This window comes from Bos grunniens, chromosome 14 (assembly GCF_055505025.1).
Source record: "Bos grunniens cultivar Pamir isolate PY7600 chromosome 14, Bosgru_T2T1.0, whole genome shotgun sequence".
In the NCBI taxonomy this organism is placed as follows: domain Eukaryota; kingdom Metazoa; phylum Chordata; class Mammalia; order Artiodactyla; family Bovidae; genus Bos; species Bos grunniens.
This window is the reverse complement of record NC_141178.1, coordinates 18,687,238-18,709,317: the sequence shown is the minus strand read 5'-3', so window position 1 is coordinate 18,709,317 and position 22,080 is coordinate 18,687,238. Positions and strand designations below refer to the sequence as shown.

General features: G+C 41.7%; 2 protein-coding genes and 1 long non-coding RNA gene across 5 annotated transcripts; 1 reads left to right on the top strand and 2 right to left on the bottom strand.

The window, feature by feature from the left end:
- Positions 1-218: 218 nt before the first annotated feature.
- On the bottom strand, positions 219-2,583 carry LOC147359129 (uncharacterized). Of its 3 annotated transcripts, none has more exons than XM_086336169.1 (2): positions 1,550-2,583; positions 219-1,071 (listed from the first exon to the last, which is right to left on the bottom strand). In XM_086336169.1, the coding sequence occupies exon 1, from the start codon at positions 2,581-2,583 to the stop codon at positions 1,645-1,647; it is 939 nt and encodes a 312-aa protein (XP_086192295.1). In that variant the 3' UTR covers positions 219-1,071; positions 1,550-1,644. The 3 variants fall into 3 exon arrangements, with proteins under 3 accessions (XP_086192295.1, XP_086192297.1, XP_086192296.1); XM_086336171.1 differs by having other exon boundaries at positions 219-1,066; XM_086336170.1 differs by having other exon boundaries at positions 1,575-2,583.
- Positions 2,520-20,266, top strand: PABPC1 (poly(A) binding protein cytoplasmic 1). Its single transcript, XM_086336168.1, has 15 exons — positions 2,520-3,238; positions 6,291-6,484; positions 8,150-8,265; positions 10,517-10,656; positions 11,918-12,012; positions 12,586-12,723; positions 12,912-13,007; positions 15,154-15,426; positions 15,837-15,927; positions 16,415-16,525; positions 16,606-16,760; positions 17,302-17,386; positions 17,925-18,055; positions 18,631-18,724; positions 19,821-20,266. The coding sequence occupies exons 1-14, from the start codon at positions 3,046-3,048 to the stop codon at positions 18,721-18,723; spliced, it is 1,911 nt and encodes a 636-aa protein (XP_086192294.1). The 5' UTR covers positions 2,520-3,045; the 3' UTR covers position 18,724; positions 19,821-20,266.
- Positions 8,872-10,127, bottom strand: LOC147359128 (uncharacterized). Its single transcript, XR_015140547.1, has 2 exons — positions 9,995-10,127; positions 8,872-8,985 (listed from the first exon to the last, which is right to left on the bottom strand). It is a non-coding gene; the product is annotated as an uncharacterized LOC147359128 (long non-coding RNA).
- Positions 20,267-22,080: the final 1,814 nt, after the last annotated feature.

Below are 22,080 nucleotides of genomic sequence, written 5' to 3'. Positions count from 1 at the left end.
TTCCAGAAAAACATCTATTTCTGCTTTATTGACTATGCCAAAGCCTTTGACTGTGTGGATCACAATCAACTGTGGAAAATTCTGAAAGAGATGGGAATACCAGACCACCTGATCTGCCTCTTGAGAAATTTGTATGCAGGTCAGGAAGCAAGAGTTAGAACTGGACATGGGAACAACAGACTGGTTCCAAATAGGAAAAGGAGTTCGTCAAGGCCGTATATTGTCAACCTGTTTATTTAACTTATATGCTGAGTACATCATGAGAAACGCTGGACTGGAAGAAACACAAGCTGGAATCAAGATTGCCGGGAGAAATATCAATAACCTCAGATAGGCAGTGACACTCAAAGCCTCTTGATGAAAGTGAAAGTGGAGAGTGAAAAAGTGGGCATGAAGCTCAACATTCAGAAAACGAAGATCATGGCATCCAGTCCCATCACTTCATGGGAAATAGATGGGGAAACAGTGGAAACAGTGTCAGACTTCATTTTTCTGGGCTCCAAAATCACTGCAGATGGTGACCACAGCCATGAAATTAAAAGACGCTTACTCCTTGGAAGGAAAGTTATGACCAACCTGGATAGCATATTCAAAAGCAGAGAAATTACTTTGCCAACAAAGGTTCGTCTAGTCAAGGCTATGGTTTTTCCTGTGGTCATGTATGGATGTGAAAGTTGGACTGTGAAGAAAGCTGAGCACCGAAAAATTGATGCTTTTGAACTGTGGTGTTGGAGAAGATTCTTGAGAGTCCCATAAACTGCAAGGAGATACAACCAGTCCATTCTGAAGGAGATCAGCCCTAGGATTTCTTTGGAAGGGCTAAAGCTGAAACTCCAGTACTTTGGCCACCTCATGCGAAGAGTTGACTCACTGGAAAAGACAATGATGCTGGGAGGGATTGGGGGCAGGAGGAGAAGGGGACGACAGAGGATGAGATGGCTGGATGGCATCACTGACTCGTCCGACGTGAGTCTCAGTGAACTCCGGGAGTTGGTGATGGACAGGGAGGCCTGGCTTGCTGTGCTTCATGGGGTGGCAAAGAGTCCGACACGACTGAGCGACTGATCTGATCTGAACAGTAAAATAAAATTAGTACTTCTCGCTCCACCTTCCACACAAGATTGCTGTAGAGAATAAAAGATGCTAAAGCTTTAAAAATTGTACAGTACTACTTTGAAGTGGGATTTGTATGTTGATTTAATGTCTTTCCTATCAACTGGTATTTTTGCAATTGATTCATTACAGCTGGCCTTCCTATTAAAGCCCCCAACTAACTCCACAACTGTTGTACACATTTTTAATACTGCGTTTAGACTATTTCTGATTTTGCCTTGTTGCAAGTCTGTGGAGCCATGTACGACTGTGACAGACTCGCACTTTGCAGGAAAACATTTTTCTGGAGTCCTGTTCTGTTTCAAATTGCTGGCAGAAGTAGCACGAAATCAGTGACTCCACCCTAGCCTCTTAAGTGAATTGTGATCACGATACTTTAAAAAGGGAAGCGGACAAAGATCTCAAAATAGTTTGCCCAAATTAAAATCACGCTGACCAACGACAGCGCCCAGATGGGATACCCGGGAAGACTCGTAAGGGCTCGGAAAGGAGAGGACCGGGAGTCCGAAGGCCCCTCCGCTCCCCGGTCCTCTATTGGAAGCACGACCCGGGTCCAGCGCTGGAACGGTTGCGAGAGGCGGGGGTGGGTGAGTCCCCGAGCGGGCGGCCAAGACCCGCGGCCGGTTGGGGGTCAGCGAGCGCCGCGGCCGTTGAGGACTCCAGCTCCCAGCAGGCACCGCTTCCGCGGTCGAGGCGCGTGGCGGCGCTGCCCGCTGGGACTCGTAGTGCGGTCTGGTAGGAGAACCGGGGAGCCAGCCTGGGCTCCTTTTCGCCCACGTTGCGGAAACTGGGCCTGGGGAAAATCACGCCGGCCCACTCTCGCCCGGCGGCCCTAGAGGGCGGGGGTGGGGGCGAGTGGAACACGACTGGCTGCGGCGGGAAGAGGGTCCTTGGGGGCCGCGCACGTGGGGGGTAGTTAAGCGCCGAGAAACCCGGAAGCCCCGCGCACCGCCCACCGCCCTGGTGACGGCTCAACGCCTCTCCCGGGTGGAGGTGGGGCGGGGTGTGTGGGAGGAGGGGCCGGCCCACCCGACTCCCGAGAGAGCCGCCAGCGAGCCGGTCCTCCGCTCCCCTCCCCTCCCCCACGGGCCCTACGCCGCGCGGGGCCCGCCCACACTCCCCCACCCCGACCCCGGCGCGTGCGCAGAAGCCCCGCCCCTCCGCCCCAGCCCCAGCCCCACCCCCACCCCCCCACACCCGCAGCAGCCGCCGCCACCGCCGCCACCTCCTCTCCCTTCCTCTCTGCTCTTTTCCTCCTCCTGTTTTTCTCTTCCCTCCTCCCTCTCCGCCTCCTTGTCGCCTCCCCCTCCGGCGCTGACGCTCGCGTAGGGCCCTGGCGTCAGACGCGCGGGGGGCGGGGCGAGTGCGGCGGGGGGTATAAGTAGAGGGTGCAGGAGGCGGTGCTTCCCCTTCTCCCCGGCGGTTAGTGCTGAGAGTGCGGAGTGTGTGCTCCGGGCTCGGAACACACATTTATTATTAAAAAAATCCAAAAAAAATCTAAAAAAATCTTTTAAAAAACCCAAAAAAAAAATTTACAAAAAAATCCGCGTCTCCCCCGCCGGAGACTTTTATTTTTTTTTTCCTTCCTCTTTTATAAAATAACCCGGTGAAGCAGCCGAGACCGACCCGCCCGCCCGCTGCCCCGCAGCAGCTCCAAGAAGGAACCAAGAGACCGAGGCCTTCTCCCGCTGCCCGGACCCGAGACCGCCACCCTCGCTCCCCAGCCGGCAGCCAACAGCCAAGCCTCCAGCGGCAGCGGATCGACCCGGTTCTGCGGCCGTTGAGTAGTTCCCGATTCCGGTTGATTTTTGTCCCTCTGCGCTTGCCCCCGCTCCCCTCCCCCCGGCTCCGGCCCCCCGGCCCCGGCACTCGCTCCCCTTTTCTGACGGGAAAGGTCGCGCGGCCTGTGGCCCTGCAGGCAGCCGTGCCGAGATGAACCCCAGCGCCCCCAGCTACCCCATGGCCTCGCTCTACGTGGGGGACCTACACCCCGACGTGACCGAGGCGATGCTCTATGAGAAGTTCAGCCCGGCCGGGCCCATCCTCTCCATCCGGGTCTGCAGGGACATGATCACCCGCCGCTCCTTGGGCTACGCGTATGTGAACTTCCAGCAGCCGGCGGACGGTGAGAGCCGGGCCCGGCGGGCGGGCGGGCGGGCGGCCATGAGGCTCAGGCGGCGGCGGGCGGGCTAGGCCGGCGGGCCCGGGGGGGAGGGGGCGGGAGGGCATGTCACCCCACCCGAGGCCAGAGGGCCGAGGCTGGGGCTTCAGGACCCCGGATCCCCGCGCCGGCCCGGGCCCGCGCCGCCGGCAGCCGCACGCCCCTTGCACGCCGGGCCACTTCCTTCTCCGCGACCATTTTCTCGGCCTCAGCAGCGCTCAAACTTTAGGGTGATGACGCGCCCGGACGGTGGGTGAGATTGGGTTCTAACACCACGCGGCGCCCCCCCCCCCGGTAGCGGCGAGATCCTGGGGGGTGTCGAGAGCCGAGACCCCTTCTCCGGTAGTCGGTGGAGGCGCTCCCACCACCCCCAGGCTGCTGCCGGCGCCCCAGGACAGGGAGGAAGTGCATTTCGTTGCTCGAAAAATACCACGTGTTGAACCCGGTAACCTCCCAGGCCCTAGGCCTCTATCCTGCCGCGGGGCCAGTCGCCTGGGAGAGTCGCGGGGACTTTGAATAAAGTTAATCTGGTGCTCTGGTGGTCGTCCTCAGGTTTCTGCTACCATTCTCACTAACGTGTGAGTGACTGACGGCTCCAAAAGTGTAAATTACCACCGAGACGTTGCTTTGGGGGTTCAGACAGTTCTTGTAACAGCAAGTTAGGAGAGAGGGGATGTAGAAGATGACCCATCGTTTTCTCAGGCAATTTAGTTAGTTTTGATTTTTTAAATCTAGTAGTTTCGTAGTACTGGTAATTCGGGGTTTTTTTCTTTTTTCTTTTACCTCCTGAAATCGTCTCTGGTTTTGAAGGATTTTACTTAAAAATGTCATCCCCAATTTTGACTGTAAAATGTTGCTTGTGAGTGTAGTGTGTACTAGACCATTATACTTACGAGGTATTCTAGTGGTGATTTCCTTATAAAAGTGGTCCAGATTGTTCATACATCATGGGGAATGATTGACTGAAAAGTAAGGGATTAATTAGTTTGAATGTATGAGAAAAAAGATGGAATTAACCTTATATTTTTAAACAGTTCACAGAAATTCGAATATTTGGCAAATAGGTATGTGGCCTGATGAGTTGCCGGGATTTTTCTTTATAGCTGAAATCAATTGACTTGAAAAAGTCATTTTCACTTAATTGTATGATCCATTTTTGCCCTTTTTTCCCTTGGCTACTTGAATATATGTCAAGTATTATAAAATATAAGGAATTAATTTTTGTAGGAAAGGCCTGGAAGATGGAATTTAAAACTTTTATCTCGCTAAGGAATTATTTTGTGGTCAGTTTTTCACTAGGTAAAGTGAATACTGAGATTTGGGGTAGACAGTCTGTTGAGCCACACCAAGTTGTAAAACTGCACTGCAGGTTTTCTGCCCTTTGCTCTGCAGGCAGTAGTTCCAAATGCCTGTCTGTAAGGATTCTTCCCAACTCTGATCAAGTTTATCACTAAATGGAAGATCAGGGAAGGTAATTTGGGTGCAGATAATCACAAACTGAAGGGTTGATAGAGAAAACTTGAACGAACAAATTCTAGAAATGTGAACTTTTGAAACTGACTGTTAACATAGTTTCTAAACTTAACAATTTTAAATCAGAAAAAAAATTTAATTTCTTAGGATTTGAAAAGTTGAACTTCAGGTTACCATGGTTACAGTACACTCACTGTATTATTCTCTATACCAGTAGACTTGTACTGTCACTGCTGAAAAGAAGGTAGCATTTTTCCATCTTCAGTTTATTTTATTCTTGTATGTATACAAATTATTCTCTTTCCAAATAATTAAGTGATTTTCCTTCTACTCCCCTCTTATTTTGCTACATCGGTGTACTTGTAGAATAGCTGCTGAAAGTGAACAGTTTCCAATTTAACAGGAAAATGTGACTCATTCAAAAGAAGCTCAAGCAAAGTCAGCTAAAAAACTAGGGGAGCTGAGTAGGTGTGGCCAGTTGATAAATGAGCTGACAGCTGATTGTCACTATCTTCTAGAAACTGAAATTTTCATGTATAGAAAGAAGTGGCCGGAAAATTTGTTTTCTCACTTGACAGTTAACACTAGCATGGCATTTGTGAAAATTGATGTTTCAGAACTTCAAATGGATTGTGTGTGTCCCTTGTTTAGGAACTAGTCTTTTCTACTTAAGAGGATATATTTTTCCATTTAGAGTCCAAACTTCTTTAATAAGTGTTTCTTTAATGGTACAGGTGCACATAATGTGATCCTTCATAGACTCTGAACTCAGATTTTGAAATTTTCTAGCACTATCCAGAAGTAACTAATCAGTTACTAAGTAAATGATCTAAGATAAAACTGGTTTTATACATATTAATAGCGAGTTGGACTATTGTAAACCAGGTTATTTAAAAAATTTTTGTTAATAGCTAAATATGCTCAACTTCACATTAGTTTTTGAAGGCATGACTCAAATGATTCTGAACGGATAAAACCTTTCATTTTTTTTAACATGGTAGCAGGAAGTTGTGCCGTGAGTCACTGAAATCCCCCCAATACGTCAGGAACTTTTTTTTAGAAGATGGGCTAGTTTTTGTGTAATACTGACAGGAATAAGCAATAAAACATTTTTAACAAGTAGCAGGGAATAAGTTAAAATGCTTGAAAATCCGTAAACTGCTCTGCTTGTGGATAACCTATAGTTGCTTTTGGTGTCTTGTTATATTGTTTATCAAGCAGATTGTGAAGGGGAAATCTGTTTTTATAGTTAACTAGGAACAAAAAAGCGCTTTTAAATTTCATGGCAAAGGAAGAGATTGCTTCAGAAATATATTAGTTCTAAACAATATGTCATCTGATAACGTGGGAAATTTGGGATTTCTTGATACTTGTCTTTGTGTTGTATGATATAAATCTAGACTGACAGGTATAAGGTCCAGCCATCTTCAGCTTAAAGAGGTAGAGGGGCCATGTGCTCAATTATTCTCTCCACAATAGATTATATTAAGTAGACTGTAAAAGTTTTGAATAATATTTACTTTGAAAATGTCCTTTCTTGCAGCGGAGCGTGCTTTGGACACCATGAATTTTGATGTGATAAAGGGCAAGCCAGTACGCATCATGTGGTCTCAGCGCGATCCATCACTTCGCAAAAGTGGAGTGGGCAACATATTCATTAAAAATTTGGATAAATCCATTGATAATAAAGCACTGTATGATACATTTTCTGCTTTTGGTAACATCCTTTCATGTAAGGTAAGCAGAAATGTGATAAGTAAACATAATTTACTGTTCATGGGGTTCTCAAGGCAAGAATGTTGAAGTGGTTTGCCATTCCCTTTTCCAGTGGACCATGATTTGTCAGAACTCTCCATCATGACCCATCTTGGGTGGCCCTGTGAGCTACAGCATGGCTCAGTTTCATTGAGTTAGACAAGGCTGTGGTCCATGTGATCAGATTGGTTAGTTTTCTGTTCTGTGATTGTGGTTTTCAGTCTGTCAGCCCTCTGATGGAGAAGGATAAGAGGCTTATGGAAGCTTCCTGATGGGAGAGACTGACTGAGGGGGAAAATGGGTCTTGTTCTGATGGGCAAGGCCATGCTCAGTAAATCTTAATCCAATTTTCTGTCATTGAGCAGGGCTGTGTTCCCTCTCTATTGTTTGACCTGAGGCCAAACTATGATGGAGGTAATGAAGATAAAGGGCAATCTCCTTCAAAAGGTCCCATGCACGCTCACACTCATGCACTGCTGGACTGCCCCCAACCCTCCAGCAGGCCACCACTGACCCACACCTCCACGGGATACTCCTGGACGCTCATGCGCAAGTCTGGGTCAGTCTCTTGTGGAGTCACTGCTCCTTTCTCCTGGGTCCTGGTGTGCACAAGGTTTTGTGTGGGCCCTCTCAGAGTCTGTTTACCCAGTCCTGTGTAAGTTCTGCTGGCTCTGTGGTGGGGTTAATGGTGACCTCCTCCAAAATGGCTTATTGCACCCAGAGCCTCTGCCCCACAGCAGTCCACTGCTGACCCGTACTTCCGCAGGAGACACTCAAACACAGTTCTGGCTCAGTCTCTGGGTCCTGGTGCGCACAGTTTCGCCCTTCCTACCATCTTGCTGGGCTTCTCCTTTGCCCTTGGATGTGGGGTATCTTTTTGGTGGGATCTAACATTCTCCTGTTAACTCCTGTCAGAGCCTAAATAGGCCCCAAAGATGAAAGTTGGATAAGACAAGGTGCTTGCTCTTACTGAGCACACAGTCATCTTTAACTAGATTATCAGAAACCAAATTTGGAAAATAATTGGGAACGCTGGTGTAGGTCAGAGAACCCTATGCGAAATACTTGGTTCAAAACAACAAACTATCCATGGTGGAATTTGTCTCGTAATAGAAGGTTATAAAAATGAAAAGTAATAAAAAAATTTTTAAGTGATAATAGTAAAAATATATCTAGGAGTTTCTCTGGAGCTGTTGTGGGTAGTGTGAGCAACTGAACTGAACACTTATTACAGTGTTGTAGCCGTGTGCTTAGTCGACTGCTCAGTTTTGTCCGACACTTTGCAGTCCTTCGGACTGTAGCCTGCCAGGCTTCTCTGTTCATGGGGTTTTTCAGGCAAGAATAGTGGAGTGGGTTGCCAACCCTTTCTCCAGGAATCTTCCTAATATAAAGACCAAACCCCCATCTCCTGTACCTCTTGCATTGCAGGCACACTGAGCCATGGGGAAGCTACTTGTTTATTCCTTAAGATAGCAGCTGTGCTTTCTGTTAATAGATATCTTTATTTCCCAAATACTGAGGTTAGGTAGCTGACAAGTTAACTGAACATTGGAAAAATCCTAAATCAATAGTGACAAGTTATCTGAACATTGGAAAAATCCTAAATCAATAGTAAGTAATGAAAAATTGGTATACATTTTTCCCTAGGTGGTTTGTGATGAAAATGGTTCCAAGGGTTATGGGTTTGTGCATTTTGAGACACAAGAAGCAGCTGAAAGAGCTATTGAAAAAATGAATGGGATGCTTCTAAATGATCGCAAAGTGTAAGTATAAATATGAAGTTAATAATACTTCAAATCTGTTTTTAATAGTTAAAATCAGTTCATCCATTTTACAAGAAATATATTTGTGCTCAAAAGAGATAACAGAGTGAAAATTAATAAACCATATCTTGGTAGATTTTATAATTGTCTTTTCTCCATATTTACTGTAACATACAAATAACAGTGAATTAATACAACTGGTCAGCATTCAAACCGAAAAGAGAAAGGAGAAGCTAGGTATGCTGAAATATAAAGCTTTCCCAGAAATAAGTGCATAGTTGGAAAACTAAGAAATCCAGGCAGAAACTTAGTCATAATTCTTAAGGTAATAATTAGCCCATTTTACATTCAAAACTGGGGCTAAAATGATTTGCCTATGTTTTACATGCTGGTACGACAGATAAACTGGGATACAAATCTGGTGGATAAATTCAGAGCCCAGGGTAGCTCTTTACTGGCCTTGTTAGTCGCTCAGTTGTGTCCTAACTCTGTGGCCCCCCATGGACTGTCACCTGCCAGGCTCCTCTGTTCAGTGGAGTTCTCTGGGCAAGAATACTGGATTAGGTTGCCATTTCCTTCTTCAGGGGATCTTCATGACCCAGGGATCGAACCCGGGTCTCTTGCTTGGCAGGCAGATTCTTTACTCTCTGAGCCACCAGGGATTGTTTACCCTACTCCTACAACGATTATTGTAATTGTGACAGTTTGGCTCCCTTTTCCCTGTAAAGATAAATCAGAAATAAATCAGAAGTCTTCATGGTTTATCTTTTCTGAAATAGACTTGTTCTTAAAAGTTGAAAAGTTTAAAAATGATGATACTGATAAAACCTCTCTAAGACTTTCTGCTACAGCTTGTAAAAATACAGATTTTTATGAGCCCAAAGAAATTACAAATCTTCTATGCCAGTGGATTTTTCTTATCTGGGCAGATTCAGCCTTGAGGTCATCTTGTAAGTGATCTGTGAGTTCATGTTGCCATGTAAACTGGGGTAATGGCACACAAATTGGGTTTGGTTCTTAGAAGTCAGCTACATCACTCTTAAATCTGTGTCAGGTGGCGTGGTCAGTCTGTTCATGGAGGACTCATCCACGTGGTGTTAGCTGTTTGAGTTCTGTCAACTGCATGGTTAAGGAAAAGAACCTCATATGTCTAAAAAAACCAGCAACTTCTCAGTGTGAACAATGTTTACAAAGGATAATTCTTAAAGTTAGTACATCTTTAGATGAGAAAAATGTTCAGCATTACTAGCATTTACAGATGAAAATGTCTTTGGCATGCCAGCAATGGTTTAGAGGAGAAAATGGCTACCACTGGTGACGGCCTAGATTAAAATAAGAACTTGATTTATTGCTGTTTTCTGAGTATAAAATGGTATAACCCTGTTTTGGAAAGCAGTTTGTAGGTATAAACTTAAGGTCATTTATATAACCTTTGAACTGCCGTGATTTCTACAGTGCTATCCTAAGAACAAGTAACAGTCTGATAAAGTTAAGGCATTATTTATAAAAGCAAAAAGTTGTGCTAGCCACAATGGAATAATGTTCCCATTGAGAACATTTATAAAACTAATTGCATGGAGAAGCACCACTGTTGGGAGGAGGGAGATGAGGGGGGTTCTAAGAGAATAAAATCATAGGTATCTTCTCTGAAAAGAAATTGTGCTAGATAGACTTAAACACAGAAAACAAAAAGACGCACTAATCTCAGTCGTGTTCCAGGTGCAATTACCTGATGGATCTTTACTTTGATGTTTATTCGCGTATTCTGCAGTGACACACTACTGTTACACTGCGCAAAGCCTTGTTTTAAAAACACTTTTGTTGATAACGTCACAAAGAAATTCGTCCCAGGCTGTTGGGTGTGTGAGGACAGAATTCAGTAGCGTAAATTTCTGTGGTGGAAGAAGCCATGTTGCAACAGCAGTGATGAAAGTTTTGTCTCTTCACTGGCCTGCTCCATGTGTACTTCCATTCCTTGCGTTTCTGGATAGAATCTTAACCCAGGTTAGCTAGAAGGACAGCAAAGGAGTATATTAGGAAGAATATCTTTTTTTGTGGTTATAGTTGGGAGGTTTGTTACATTTGGTGCTTTTATTTTTTCACTTAAGACCCTATTTCTGTTTTATAGTGTGTCCTTTTTATTAGAGATTCTGAAATTAGCAGTGACTATTACAGAATCACCTATCAGGCTTAATTAACCTGAACTTCATAAAGTAGAACCTAATTTTATAGTTCTTACATATTTTATTAGATTTGTTGGAAGATTTAAGTCTCGTAAAGAACGAGAAGCAGAACTTGGAGCTAGGGCAAAAGAGTTCACCAATGTTTACATCAAGAACTTTGGAGAAGACATGGATGATGAGCGCCTTAAGGATCTCTTTGGGAAGTTTGGTAATGTGTCTGAATTAAATTTTTATATTCACATTGTTAATTTTGGATAATATTTTATACTAAAAATGAGACTTATCATGGTACTTAAATTTTGTAGTTAATTTGGATTAAGCTACTGATAGTCCATTATACTAGCATATCAGTAAAATTCTATCCAGTTTAAAGGTCAATAGCCTTGCGTTAGCACAGTAAGTTGTGATTGTAATTGGAACAGACTTTAAAAGGTTTTGCCATGTTACGAAATTGTGCTGGATTTATGCACTAACAGATCCCATCTCATCAGAGGCATTGCATGTGACACAGCCAACTTAGGTTGGAATGTAGTCTTTAATTATGGGTTAGGAAAGCTGGCCAGCTTTAGGATATTTGGCCAGTCTCAGCATCATGTTTGAGCAATTCAAAATAATAACTCCAACGATCCAGATTTTCCAGTGAAGTGTAACCAGTCTCACTTTAGACAGTTGTGTAGCTGATCAGAAGATGAACCTGACATTGTACTCTTGCGGATGATTTGCGTGCCCCTTAACTTTGCTTCCCCTTCTGGTTAACTTAAACAGGTGTCCTGTTTTTTTAAGAGTATTTCAAATCATAAAGAATCAGGAAACGTAATCCTTTATTATTGCCAAGCTGTCATCCCACATTGAACCCTCTAAACAGTCGTATCTGTGCCCATAAATCTTGCAGATTCTCTGTAATTAGATGTGATTTTTTTTTTTTTAACCTTTTCCCCCACCTACCTAAAATAATACCCAGTTCAGTTAAGTCTATTTTATTGAGGGGTTAGTGGGGGAGAAGTGTGTCTTCAGAAACATGCCATCTCCAGGTACTTCTGTTTTGTCTTCCCCAAAGGTCAAACCCTTTGTTTCCTCTACTCCCTGTTGAAAATCAAGTGGGCCAAGGCTTAAGGAATTCTTAAGAAAATCAAGTTGTTTTAGAACAATGCATCTGTTTTGTACTAAATGCTAAGAATAAATTAACTCTGTCATTTACATTTGTCTGAAACATACCGCCTTAAATGGAAGGAGGAATATTTCAGAGAAAGAGTTTACTTAGCTTCTTAGAAGAAATAAAGGGTCTTTGAAGAGAATGTTTAGTGCCCATGATAGGAGAGAGGGTAATTAGAGGAGGAATAAATTTCTGGAGGTTTGGGATTTTTTTTTAATCCCCATTTTTATATTCTTTTCTGCACAGCTTTTTTGAAACTTAAAACATATAAACTTAAATGTATGGAATATATTTGAATCATTAAATTTTTTTTCAGGACCTGCCTTAAGTGTGAAAGTAATGACTGATGAGAGTGGAAAATCCAAAGGCTTTGGATTTGTAAGCTTTGAAAGGCATGAAGATGCACAAAAAGTAAGACTTAATATTAATTGTCAGGCAATGTGGGTTTTCTGTATTTTATAAGAAGTGGGGGATATAAAGTTGAGTTGCTCTTGCATCGAAATACACAAGCATACGGCTGGCTATTGTACATGTTGTATTTCATATGTATTGTTTTGAATTACTTGCATTTGGTGTATTAGTTTTGAGAGTATAAATTGAAAACTTATATTATGTCTTAAGACTTCCCTGGTGGCTCAGATGGTAAGGCGTCTTCCTACAATGTGGGAGGCCCGGGTTCAATCCCTGGGTTGGGAAGATCTGGAGAAGGATATGCCACTCCACTCCAGTATTCTTGCCTGGAAAATCCCATGGATGGAGGAGCCTGGTGGGCTGCAGTCCATGGGGTCGCAAATAGTCAGACACGACTGAGCAACTTCACTTCCCTTCACTTCTTCATTATGTCTTAAAACCTCAAAGTTTAGTTTTTGTGGTGGGTCCATTTTTAGCTTTTATAATCTAACCGATTTTCTTTATTGTTAAAAAATGAACTTATTAGTGCAAGTTAGTAATTAAAATTTTGTGTTTTTGGTTTCTTGTGGTAAGGCTGTGGATGAGATGAATGGAAAAGAGCTCAATGGAAAACAAATTTATGTTGGTCGAGCCCAGAAAAAAGTGGAACGACAGACAGAACTTAAGCGCAAATTTGAACAGATGAAGCAAGACAGGATCACCAGATACCAGGTTCATTTTTTAACTGAACAAGTAAAACTAAGGAGTGAGGAAACCTATTCTATGTTCATTTCAGTTACTGCCAGGTAACTGGAGGGTTTGAGAGGGGAAAAGGAGAGGAAACATGGGATAAGCTAATAGGAAGTATGTTTAAGTACCACTGTGGTTTTCTTTTTCCAAATTTTTTTTTTTATTTTAAGGGTGTTAACCTTTATGTGAAAAATCTTGACGATGGTATTGATGATGAACGTCTCCGGAAGGAGTTTTCTCCATTTGGCACAATCACCAGTGCAAAGGTAAAGCATATGGTGCATATCTTTTTTTAAGATTTGAGAAAAATATGTGCCCATGGTTGTATGTATATAAATTTGATATTTCATACTGGAGTGTTGTAAGAGAACTTGGAGTATGATAGTATTTATTCCTAAATGTGTTTATCCTTTATGTTCCCTGAAAAGCATTTAAATGGAGTATTGTGCATCCATTTATTTTGAATGTATGAAGAAGCATGCATGTTTTACAAAGGAGAGTCTTTATAAAAAGTCCTTTTTAAAAAGAAGTCCTTTGTGGATCACTATATCACTGTTGGCAAGGAGATAAAAAGTTTGGCAAGAATTTATTCTGAGAGAGGAGGTCATTATGTTAATTTGGTAACACTTGCTGAAAAACATTGAACAAGACAGAAGGGTGACAACTCCATGCTGAAGTCTGGTAAAGGGCTTGGGTGGCCGTCCAGATACTTCCATGCTTGTATACTCACCGTATGCGTATAAACTTCTTATAAAACAGAGTCATAGTATACCTGTTCTGCAGTTTGTCTTTTTATTTACAGATCTGGGTACATATTTATCTCAGACATTTTCTCATTTTTCACTAAAGGCTGGCTATTCATGGTATAAGTGTACCATAATTTATTCTGCTGTGCCCATATCGTTGGACATTTGGGTTACTTGCGTGTTAACAGTATTAGACCTGCCACTCTAACATCCTCATATGTCTTTGCATGTATACATACCAGTATTTCTGAAGTCCTAGAGTTGAAATAGCTGGTTAGTGGATATGTATATTTAACATTAATATGACAGAATTGTCCAGAAAGGCTGAACAAATTAAATTACTACTAGTCTTGTCAAGTTAGTAGAAAGAGATACACATCTTTTTAAATGGGACATGCTATTTACGTGTTTACTTGTTTAGCCTGTTCTTTGCCTGTTTTCACATTGCATTGTTTATTGATTTTATAGGGAGAATTTCATGTCAGCTCTTTGTTTTATATTGCAAAATCTATCTGGCAATTGGAATTGTTTCAATATGATGTGACTATAAGCTCTACGTTAATTCAGAATTATCCTATTGTATCATATACTAGATAGTCCAAAGTCCATCTTTTACCCACTGTTCTAAAATGTAAGCTTAACATCCCAAGTTCCCGTACTTGCATGGGTATATTTCTAGACTCTTGTTGAGATGTAATTGACGTAAAACATACTCAAGTGTACAACATTGATATTTGTGTATACTGCAGAGTGATCACCACGATAAGTGTAACATTTATTACCATAGATTAAAAATATTTTTTTCTTGTAATGGTAACTTTAAAGATCCATTCTCTGCAACTGTCAGATGAGTAACACATATTAACTGTAGTCCCCACACTGTCCCTGTACATCCTGTTTGTTGCGTCCCTAGTCATTGCTTCCCTGTGACTTTATGCCGGAGTTTGTACTTTTTAACCATCTTCATCCGTTTCCCCAAGCCCTCTGCCTCTCTGGCAGCCACCAATCTGTTCTCTGTATCCTTGAGGCCAGTTTTTTGTTTTGTTTTGATTCCACATTTATGTAAGACCATGAATCTGGTTTATTGCTCTTTTGTTTGTTCCTGTGTCACCAGCATGATGTTTAATACAGATGTATAGCATGCGTACATGTAGGTCTACTGAGTGGTTCATTTCCTTACTGCTTGTTTAAAAAATCTTTGGAGTTATTGTGAAGTTTCCTGAATGTTGTTTATACCCCAATATTTATGGCCCTGTGGTTATGAATGTGAAATTTTAACTTTAAAATGAGACTCAACTGCTTCCCCCACCCCAAAGAGTAATAAAGCATCTTGTCAGCTTGACTTGTTAGATTTTAATTGTGCATTTTTCTAAATTTTTTACTAAAATTTAGTAGGCTTTGAATGTATTTAGAAATTGAACCTTAATATTGAAAATCTAAAAACCTTAAAGTTTCTGTTGTGTCTCCGCCCCTTTACTTCCGCTTGGCTAGGATAATGCATGCATGTAGTTTACCCTTAGTATTTGGATATTAATGGGAAAATTGTGGGGAAAGGATGAAAGTATTGACAGGGTTAAGTGTGAGGTGGTGGCTCTAGTTGATACTGTCTTTGTGCCTCATCCTTCTATTGCATTAATTGTGTGGTTTTTTAATTTTCTTTCAATAGGTTATGATGGAGGGTGGTCGCAGCAAAGGTTTTGGTTTTGTATGTTTCTCCTCCCCAGAAGAAGCCACTAAAGCAGTTACGGAAATGAACGGTAGAATTGTGGCCACCAAGCCATTGTATGTAGCTTTAGCTCAGCGCAAAGAAGAGCGCCAGGCTCACCTCACTAACCAGTATATGCAGAGGATGGCAAGTGTAAGAGCTGTGCCCAACCCCGTAATCAACCCCTACCAGCCAGCACCTCCTTCAGGTTACTTCATGGCAGCTATCCCACAGGTAGGTTCTAGAAAAGGACAAAAACCTCATGAAGGTTTTCCTGTTAGGTCACCTTCCTTTAATGTTTTGTCATCCCCCCCACCCCACCCCCCAAAAAAAAGAGAATAAAGTCTTAAGATGAAAACATTGAGATGTGAATTATGATTGGATTTGAAAAATGCTTAAGAGTGTGCATGCTATGTACTAAGTCACTTCAGTCGTGTCTGACTTTGCGACCCTGTGGACTGTTGTAGCCCCCCAGGCTCTTCTGTCCATGGGATTCTCCAGGCAAGAATATGGGAGTAGGTTGCTGTGCCCTCCTCCTGGGGATCTTTCCTGGAGTGTGAGGACCTGTTAACTATTTTGAACGTGCATAATGTGTTGTATTATCTGCTTTTTCTATGACTGATACGTTTGCTTGCTTCCAACAGACTCAGAACCGTGCTGCATACTATCCTCCTAGTCAAATTGCTCAACTAAGACCAAGTCCTCGCTGGACTGCTCAGGGTGCCAGACCTCATCGTAAGCTTTTTTTTTTTTTAAGTTGCAAAGTATTTGAACTAAAAAACATAAATGAGGCAAATTAGCTGTTATATCCGTATATATAACAGCTAATATATATATAACTGTATAATATCCAATGGTATATTAGCTGTTGCTTTCCGTAATTTATAGTTAACGGGTGTTCATTTGGGCATCTTTAGCATTTTGTTCTTTAAAAAGAATCTTAAAATGCTAGTAATATGTATGCTGGTTTGATTCTTTTTGTTTTTCCTTTTTATCACAAGTTTGGGAATACATCCAACTCCATTTCATATTTTTATGCTCTGATGAGAAATGGCATAAAAGTCTGAAGAAAATGGCAGATAGAAGCCTAAGCTTTTAAAAAAATACACTTGTTTATATTTGGTCATTTTTAGTCTTTTGTGTAAATCTCAGCTCTGAAAAAAAAAGCAAGATGAACACTGAGTTTTTCCCAGTTAATGTGCGTTCGTGTCTTTAAACGTAGCATTCCAAAATATGCCCGGTGCTATCCGCCCAGCCGCTCCTAGACCACCATTTAGTACTATGAGACCAGCTTCTTCACAGGTTCCACGAGTCATGTCGACACAGCGTGTTGGTGAGTCTTAACCCTTCTCGTAAAAATTGGTCTCCAATGGAAATACGAAGATAAATACAAAAAATGTTTTATTTTTTTAGCTAACACATCAACACAAACGATGGGTCCACGTCCCGCAGCTGCTGCCGCTGCAGCTACTCCTGCTGTTCGCACCGTTCCACAGTACAAATACGCTGCGGGAGTTCGCAATCCTCAACAGCATCTGAATGCACAGCCGCAGGTCACCATGCAGCAGGTGTGGATTTGACGGCTTCTTTATGATGACAGTCCTTGACTGCAAGGACTTTGAGGACAGCCATATGATGTGTGAGAGCTTAAGCTATCTAGAACATTTTGTTGAAGTCCCACTAATGGCTAATATGTAAAAATATGTGCTATACTCCAGGAACTAGAGCAGCGTTTTCCCTTCCTGAGTTGCTTATGTGGTTTGAGAGTTTTATTTGGCATAGTTGTAAGAAAGGGTGAAATAAAGTTTAGTTTGTGAGATTTGGCTTACTGTTTTTTGGTTTTTTTGACCCCTGGGACCAAAATTGTGGTTGATTATACTAGAAGTATGGTTCCAAAGACTACTCCAGATAAAGAAAATTCAACACCCCTGTGCTTATAATACTTGAGCACTTAGGTGTTAATAGCTACCTTAGGCTGCATTTTCTGGTTCACTCAGCTTCTCCTGTTTATGTTTAGATTATAGTCTTTATCCAGTTATTTTCCAGTGATGACTGTATTTGTACTTGCCATTACTTCTGTACTTAGGAATTTTCCCATTTTCTTTCTAGCCCGCTGTTCATGTACAAGGTCAGGAGCCTCTGACTGCTTCCATGTTGGCATCTGCCCCTCCTCAAGAGCAGAAGCAAATGTTGGGTGAGTACCTTTGTCCCACCTGCTCAGTTACAGTGAGAGACTAGAAAATAAGAGGACACTTAGACTGCCTTTACACCTAAAAATGACAGCTAGGGTGGCGGGATCGGATTGGAATGAATGAGCACCATGGCAGTTTGTCTGCCGAACTCATTAAAAGCCTGGAAAGCTATTAAGACGTTGCCTTTGATGGACAGGGTAATGGGGCATGACTTGCCAGGTATCCTACCACATTTTCTGAAGGAGAGTTTGAAATTTGAACCAAATGAGTACGCCACTTTGATTTTGACTGAACACAGATTTAACACGTAGCTTCATTTCATCTTTTTTTGGCAAACTGATGCTTTCAAGAATTAGTTGCCTTGTGGTAGATCTTAATCCATTTTATACTGATCATCTCATGAAAGATACTAAAATGGTGGATTATGGGTTCGCATTTATTTGCTGTATACGAAGGGTTCATAAACCCCAGTTTTACTGTAGTAGATGCCTTAAAAATTTTTTTTTGATTGAAGGAGTTTTTGAATGTTTTTGTTCCTAGGTGAACGGCTCTTTCCTCTAATTCAAGCCATGCACCCTACTCTTGCTGGTAAAATCACTGGCATGTTGTTGGAGATTGATAATTCAGAACTTCTTCATATGCTTGAGTCTCCAGAGTCTCTCCGTTCTAAAGTAATTTAAATTTATCATTTACCTACCAGCTTTTTATACTACATATTCCAGGATGTTTTGTAGAACATTTATAAGTGCTTTGTACAAGTCACGCACAGTTCTAAGAGCTTTATAAATATTAATTGAAAATCCTAATAACCTATGGTGCTGTTATCCCTATTTTATAGACAGGGAAACTGAAGTATAGAGAGATTAAATAATTTGCCCAGTTGCTCACAAAGCAGCTAGTGAATGGCAGAGCTTGGTTTCAGATCCAGTCACTGTAACTCCAGCGTCCATTAACTCTTAACTGCTCATCTGTATTGAAGAAAGGGATATTCGCTGATATTTCTGAACTTTGGGGGATTTTTGGTGGGGAGAAAGTAGGAGGTACAAGAGGTTAATAATTCCAAAACAGTGGTGGAATAGAGCCCAAGGGATACAGATGTATAGTTGGAATGTGTTTTTTTCATAACAGTCATGAGCACCTGCATCTGAGGAAAGGAGTTTGCCTTTGTTGGACGTTTGTAGGTTGGCGGTTTGAAGCTGTGTTCTAATTATTGTTGTTCAGAACCAGTTTGTTTTCGTTTTTTCAGGTTGATGAAGCTGTAGCTGTACTCCAAGCCCACCAAGCAAAAGAGGCTGCCCAGAAAGCAGTTAACAGTGCCACTGGGGTTCCGACTGTTTAAAGTGAGCCTGCCTCCTGTTTCTTATTCTCACAGTTTGAGCGTGTATTGAAACATAGCAAAAACTCATTTTATCACTAATCCAAATGCATTGCCAGTTTTTCAAAGAGAAGTAAAAATACAGAGGAATTAACTACATGTTACCCTGGTATAGACTTGAATTTTTGAGATCAAGACCCCTTCAGACGTTTTGCCTAGTAATTTGTGTTAAATAGCTGTAACATGGATTGGCCCTGTGTAGATAGCTGAAGGACTTTCATAGCTTAATACATTTTCTTGGGTGGCAGTGATGAAGTTGTTTTTTGGCCTCTAATACTGCCTTTCATTACCCCCAAGAAATAGGGTGATGTAGCTTTGTAGCCAGAGCCAGGCGTGTACAAAGCTTTCCTATAAAATAGGAAATAGCTGGGGCTGTGCGGGGTGTGTTCTGTGTTGAAGCTCCTCTGCCCTGCTGTCACCCTGTGAGAGCGGCCGCGCAGCTTGTGAACCAGCAGGGGTGGCTGTGGTTCATAGAGCTTTACAGAGACAGGCTCTCGGCAGGCTGAACCTGGCTGAGGGCTTTCACACCCACAAGTGCCAGTGTTGGTCCTCTTACTTTTGTTTTTAGTAAAATACTTGACATAACAACATTGTGTAAATTTAAGGTGTGTAATGTGTAAATTGGATACATTTGTATATTGTAAGGAGAAGGCAATGGTACCCCACTCCAGTACTCTTGCCTGGAAAATCCCATGGACGGAGGAGCCTGGTAGGCTGCAGTCCATGGGGTCGCGAAGAGTCGGACACGACTGAGCGACTTCACTTTCACTTTTCACTTTCATGCTTTGGAGAAGGCAATGGCAACCCACTCCAGTGTTCTTGCCTGGAGAATCCCAGGGACGGCAGAGCCTGGTGGGCTGCCGTCTATGGGTCGCACAGAGTTGGACACGACTGAAGCGACTTAGCAGCAGCAGCATATATTGTAAAATACGACTGTCATTATAGCTATAATTAGCACTTCTGTCACTTAGGTAAAGGTCCTTTCTTTTTAGTGGTTGGAATCATTATGTTCTGTGTCTTAAATTTGATGATCATAATCTCTTTTTCCCCCACATTTACAGATGATCAGGGACCATGAAAAGAAACTCGTGCTTCACCGAAGAAAAATACCTAAACATCGAAAAACTTAAATACTATGGAAAAAAAAACATTGCAAAATAGAAAATAAATAAAAAAAGGAAAGGAAACTTTGAACCTTATGTACCGAGCAAATGCCAGGTCTAGCAAACATAATGCTAGTCCTAGATTACTTATTGATTTAAAAACAACAAAAAACACAAAAAAATAGTAAAATATAAAAACAAATTAATGTTTTATAGACCGTGGGAAAAAGAATTTTCAGCAAAGTACAAAAATTTAAAGCATTCCTTTCTTTAATTTTGTAATTCTTTACTGTGGAATAGCTCAGAATGTCACTTCTGTTTTAAATAACAGAATTGATAACTGAGCAAGGAAACGTAATTTGGATTATAAAATTCTTGCTTTAATAAAAATTCCTTAAACAGTGCATAGTGATGTTACGCTATTTTATTTCTCTTTGTAATTGACTTGGGAAAATAGGTGATAGTTGAAACTGACGTTAAGAGCCTCTTTCAGAACAAAGGTACTGATTGTTTTTCAGAAGTTTATTAGGTCAATGGAAGAAACATAAAACAATGCCTCTAATGCACTTTATGAAGTCAGATTTCTATGTGAGTTCTTTTGAGATGATTTCAATATATGATGCATTAAGGTTTCTAGGCTGGGAGATAGCTTTTAAACTATCACTTATGTGGTATAAAACAGTAATAACTACTGTGTTTGCTGGACAGGAGAGTGTAGATAATATAAAAATTATACCAAAAACTAGTTACATTGTGTATTTAGGATTAGTTTTAAGCCTTAATTTTAGAGACATGTAATTTGACTTATTGATTGTGACTTAACTCAGAATAATACTTTATCATCGAAAGTACTTTTAAATAATGAAGATAATAGGGCTTCTACATTGAGAGGCATGGATTTAAAACACCAGGATTGGGGCCCAGGGCATACACATTAAACAGGCATCCCTGACAGTTTCAGTGTGCTTTAGAGAACGATCTAGTTTTAACTCTCTTTCATTCTCTACACGCTACTGCCAGAGTTTGCTTTGTGAGTTGCATATCTGATTATCACCACGCTAGAATTACCTCAACTATCTTGCCTTTGGGAGCAAATAAGTCTGTCTAAAGCCTTAGCTATGACAGTGCCAGCTCTCCCTGCATATTGAAGCCTTATGCGTTTCACTGTATTCTGAAACTCAAGATACACAAACCCCACTTCCTGCCGCATGGCTTATTATCATGCACCTAGTAGGCATTATTAACAGTGATGATTTTGTATTTTGCCTGGCTGCAGTCCTACCCTGACTGTTGAGAGGAAAACAACTTTTACGAATCATGAAAGCTTTATCAGGGATATATCAGTTTGAATACAGAATGGTTCAATCTTCACGTTTTAAAGGAGCAGCTTCTAAGACGTCTCAAGCTAAAGTTCTCACAGTTGAAAACCGTCCCAGATCTAGAGTTGCAGATGGTGTTCTCAGACAGTTTCCTTTGTGTGTTGGATAGCTAGAAGTCAGTATTTCTTGTGTGATCCAAAGATAAATCATTTGATTTTGAAATGTCTGTTTTCTTAGAGGAGACAACAAAACAGGTAGATGTCTGTAATCTTGTAGGAATTGGCATAGGAAAAAAAATCTTCATTGTTTGTGTAAGTTCACCTACTCAACCAGAAATTACTTGTCACCCACAAAGTCTTTGTGCAAACAGATTTCAATCATCTGTGGATAGCACAGAAAAATGAGTCACCTGAAATCCACGTGTTCCCAGCAGAACTAAAAAATAATGTCTTGTTTCAGCTCTCAAAAACAAGTGTCCTTTTCAAGGCCTGTTTGTGCCTCACTTTGACATTCTCGTGCTGTGTGTGTCTATGAGTGTGTGTATAATTTTACTGTTTAAATGGCCCCTCTGGAGAAAATGTAAGTTTCATTTGGGCATAAGTTATAGAGAGCTGTCAGCTGTGGGTTCAGTGTTCAGGCAGAAACACAAAACTGTGTGTCAACTGATGAAAATGTGATAGGCTCACAGGTACCTAACTTATTTCCCCTAGGAGCAATGACTGTTACTTACCAGTTTCAATGTTAGCAAGACTTCACAAAACAATCTTCATAGATGATAACTGACTAGTGTCTGATAAATGTATGGCTGGGCTTTCCTGGTGGCTCAAACAGTAAAGAATTTGCCTGTAATGTGGGAAACCTGGGTTCAATCCCTGGGTTGGGACGATCCCCTGGGGAGG

Excerpts from the sequence above, each read along its gene's own strand:
- LOC147359129 (XM_086336169.1), bottom strand. The coding sequence starts at position 2,583 with ATGTGTGTTCCGAGCCCGGAGCACACACTCCGCACTCTCAGCACTAAC.
- PABPC1 (XM_086336168.1), top strand. The coding sequence starts at position 3,046 with ATGAACCCCAGCGCCCCCAGCTACCCCATGGCCTCGCTCTACGTGGGG. Across the intron at positions 3,239-6,290 it reads CTTCCAGCAGCCGGCGGACG|CGGAGCGTGCTTTGGACACC; the intron begins GTGAGAGCCGGG and ends CCTTTCTTGCAG. Across the intron at positions 8,266-10,516 it reads CTTCTAAATGATCGCAAAGT|ATTTGTTGGAAGATTTAAGT; the intron begins GTAAGTATAAAT and ends ATATTTTATTAG.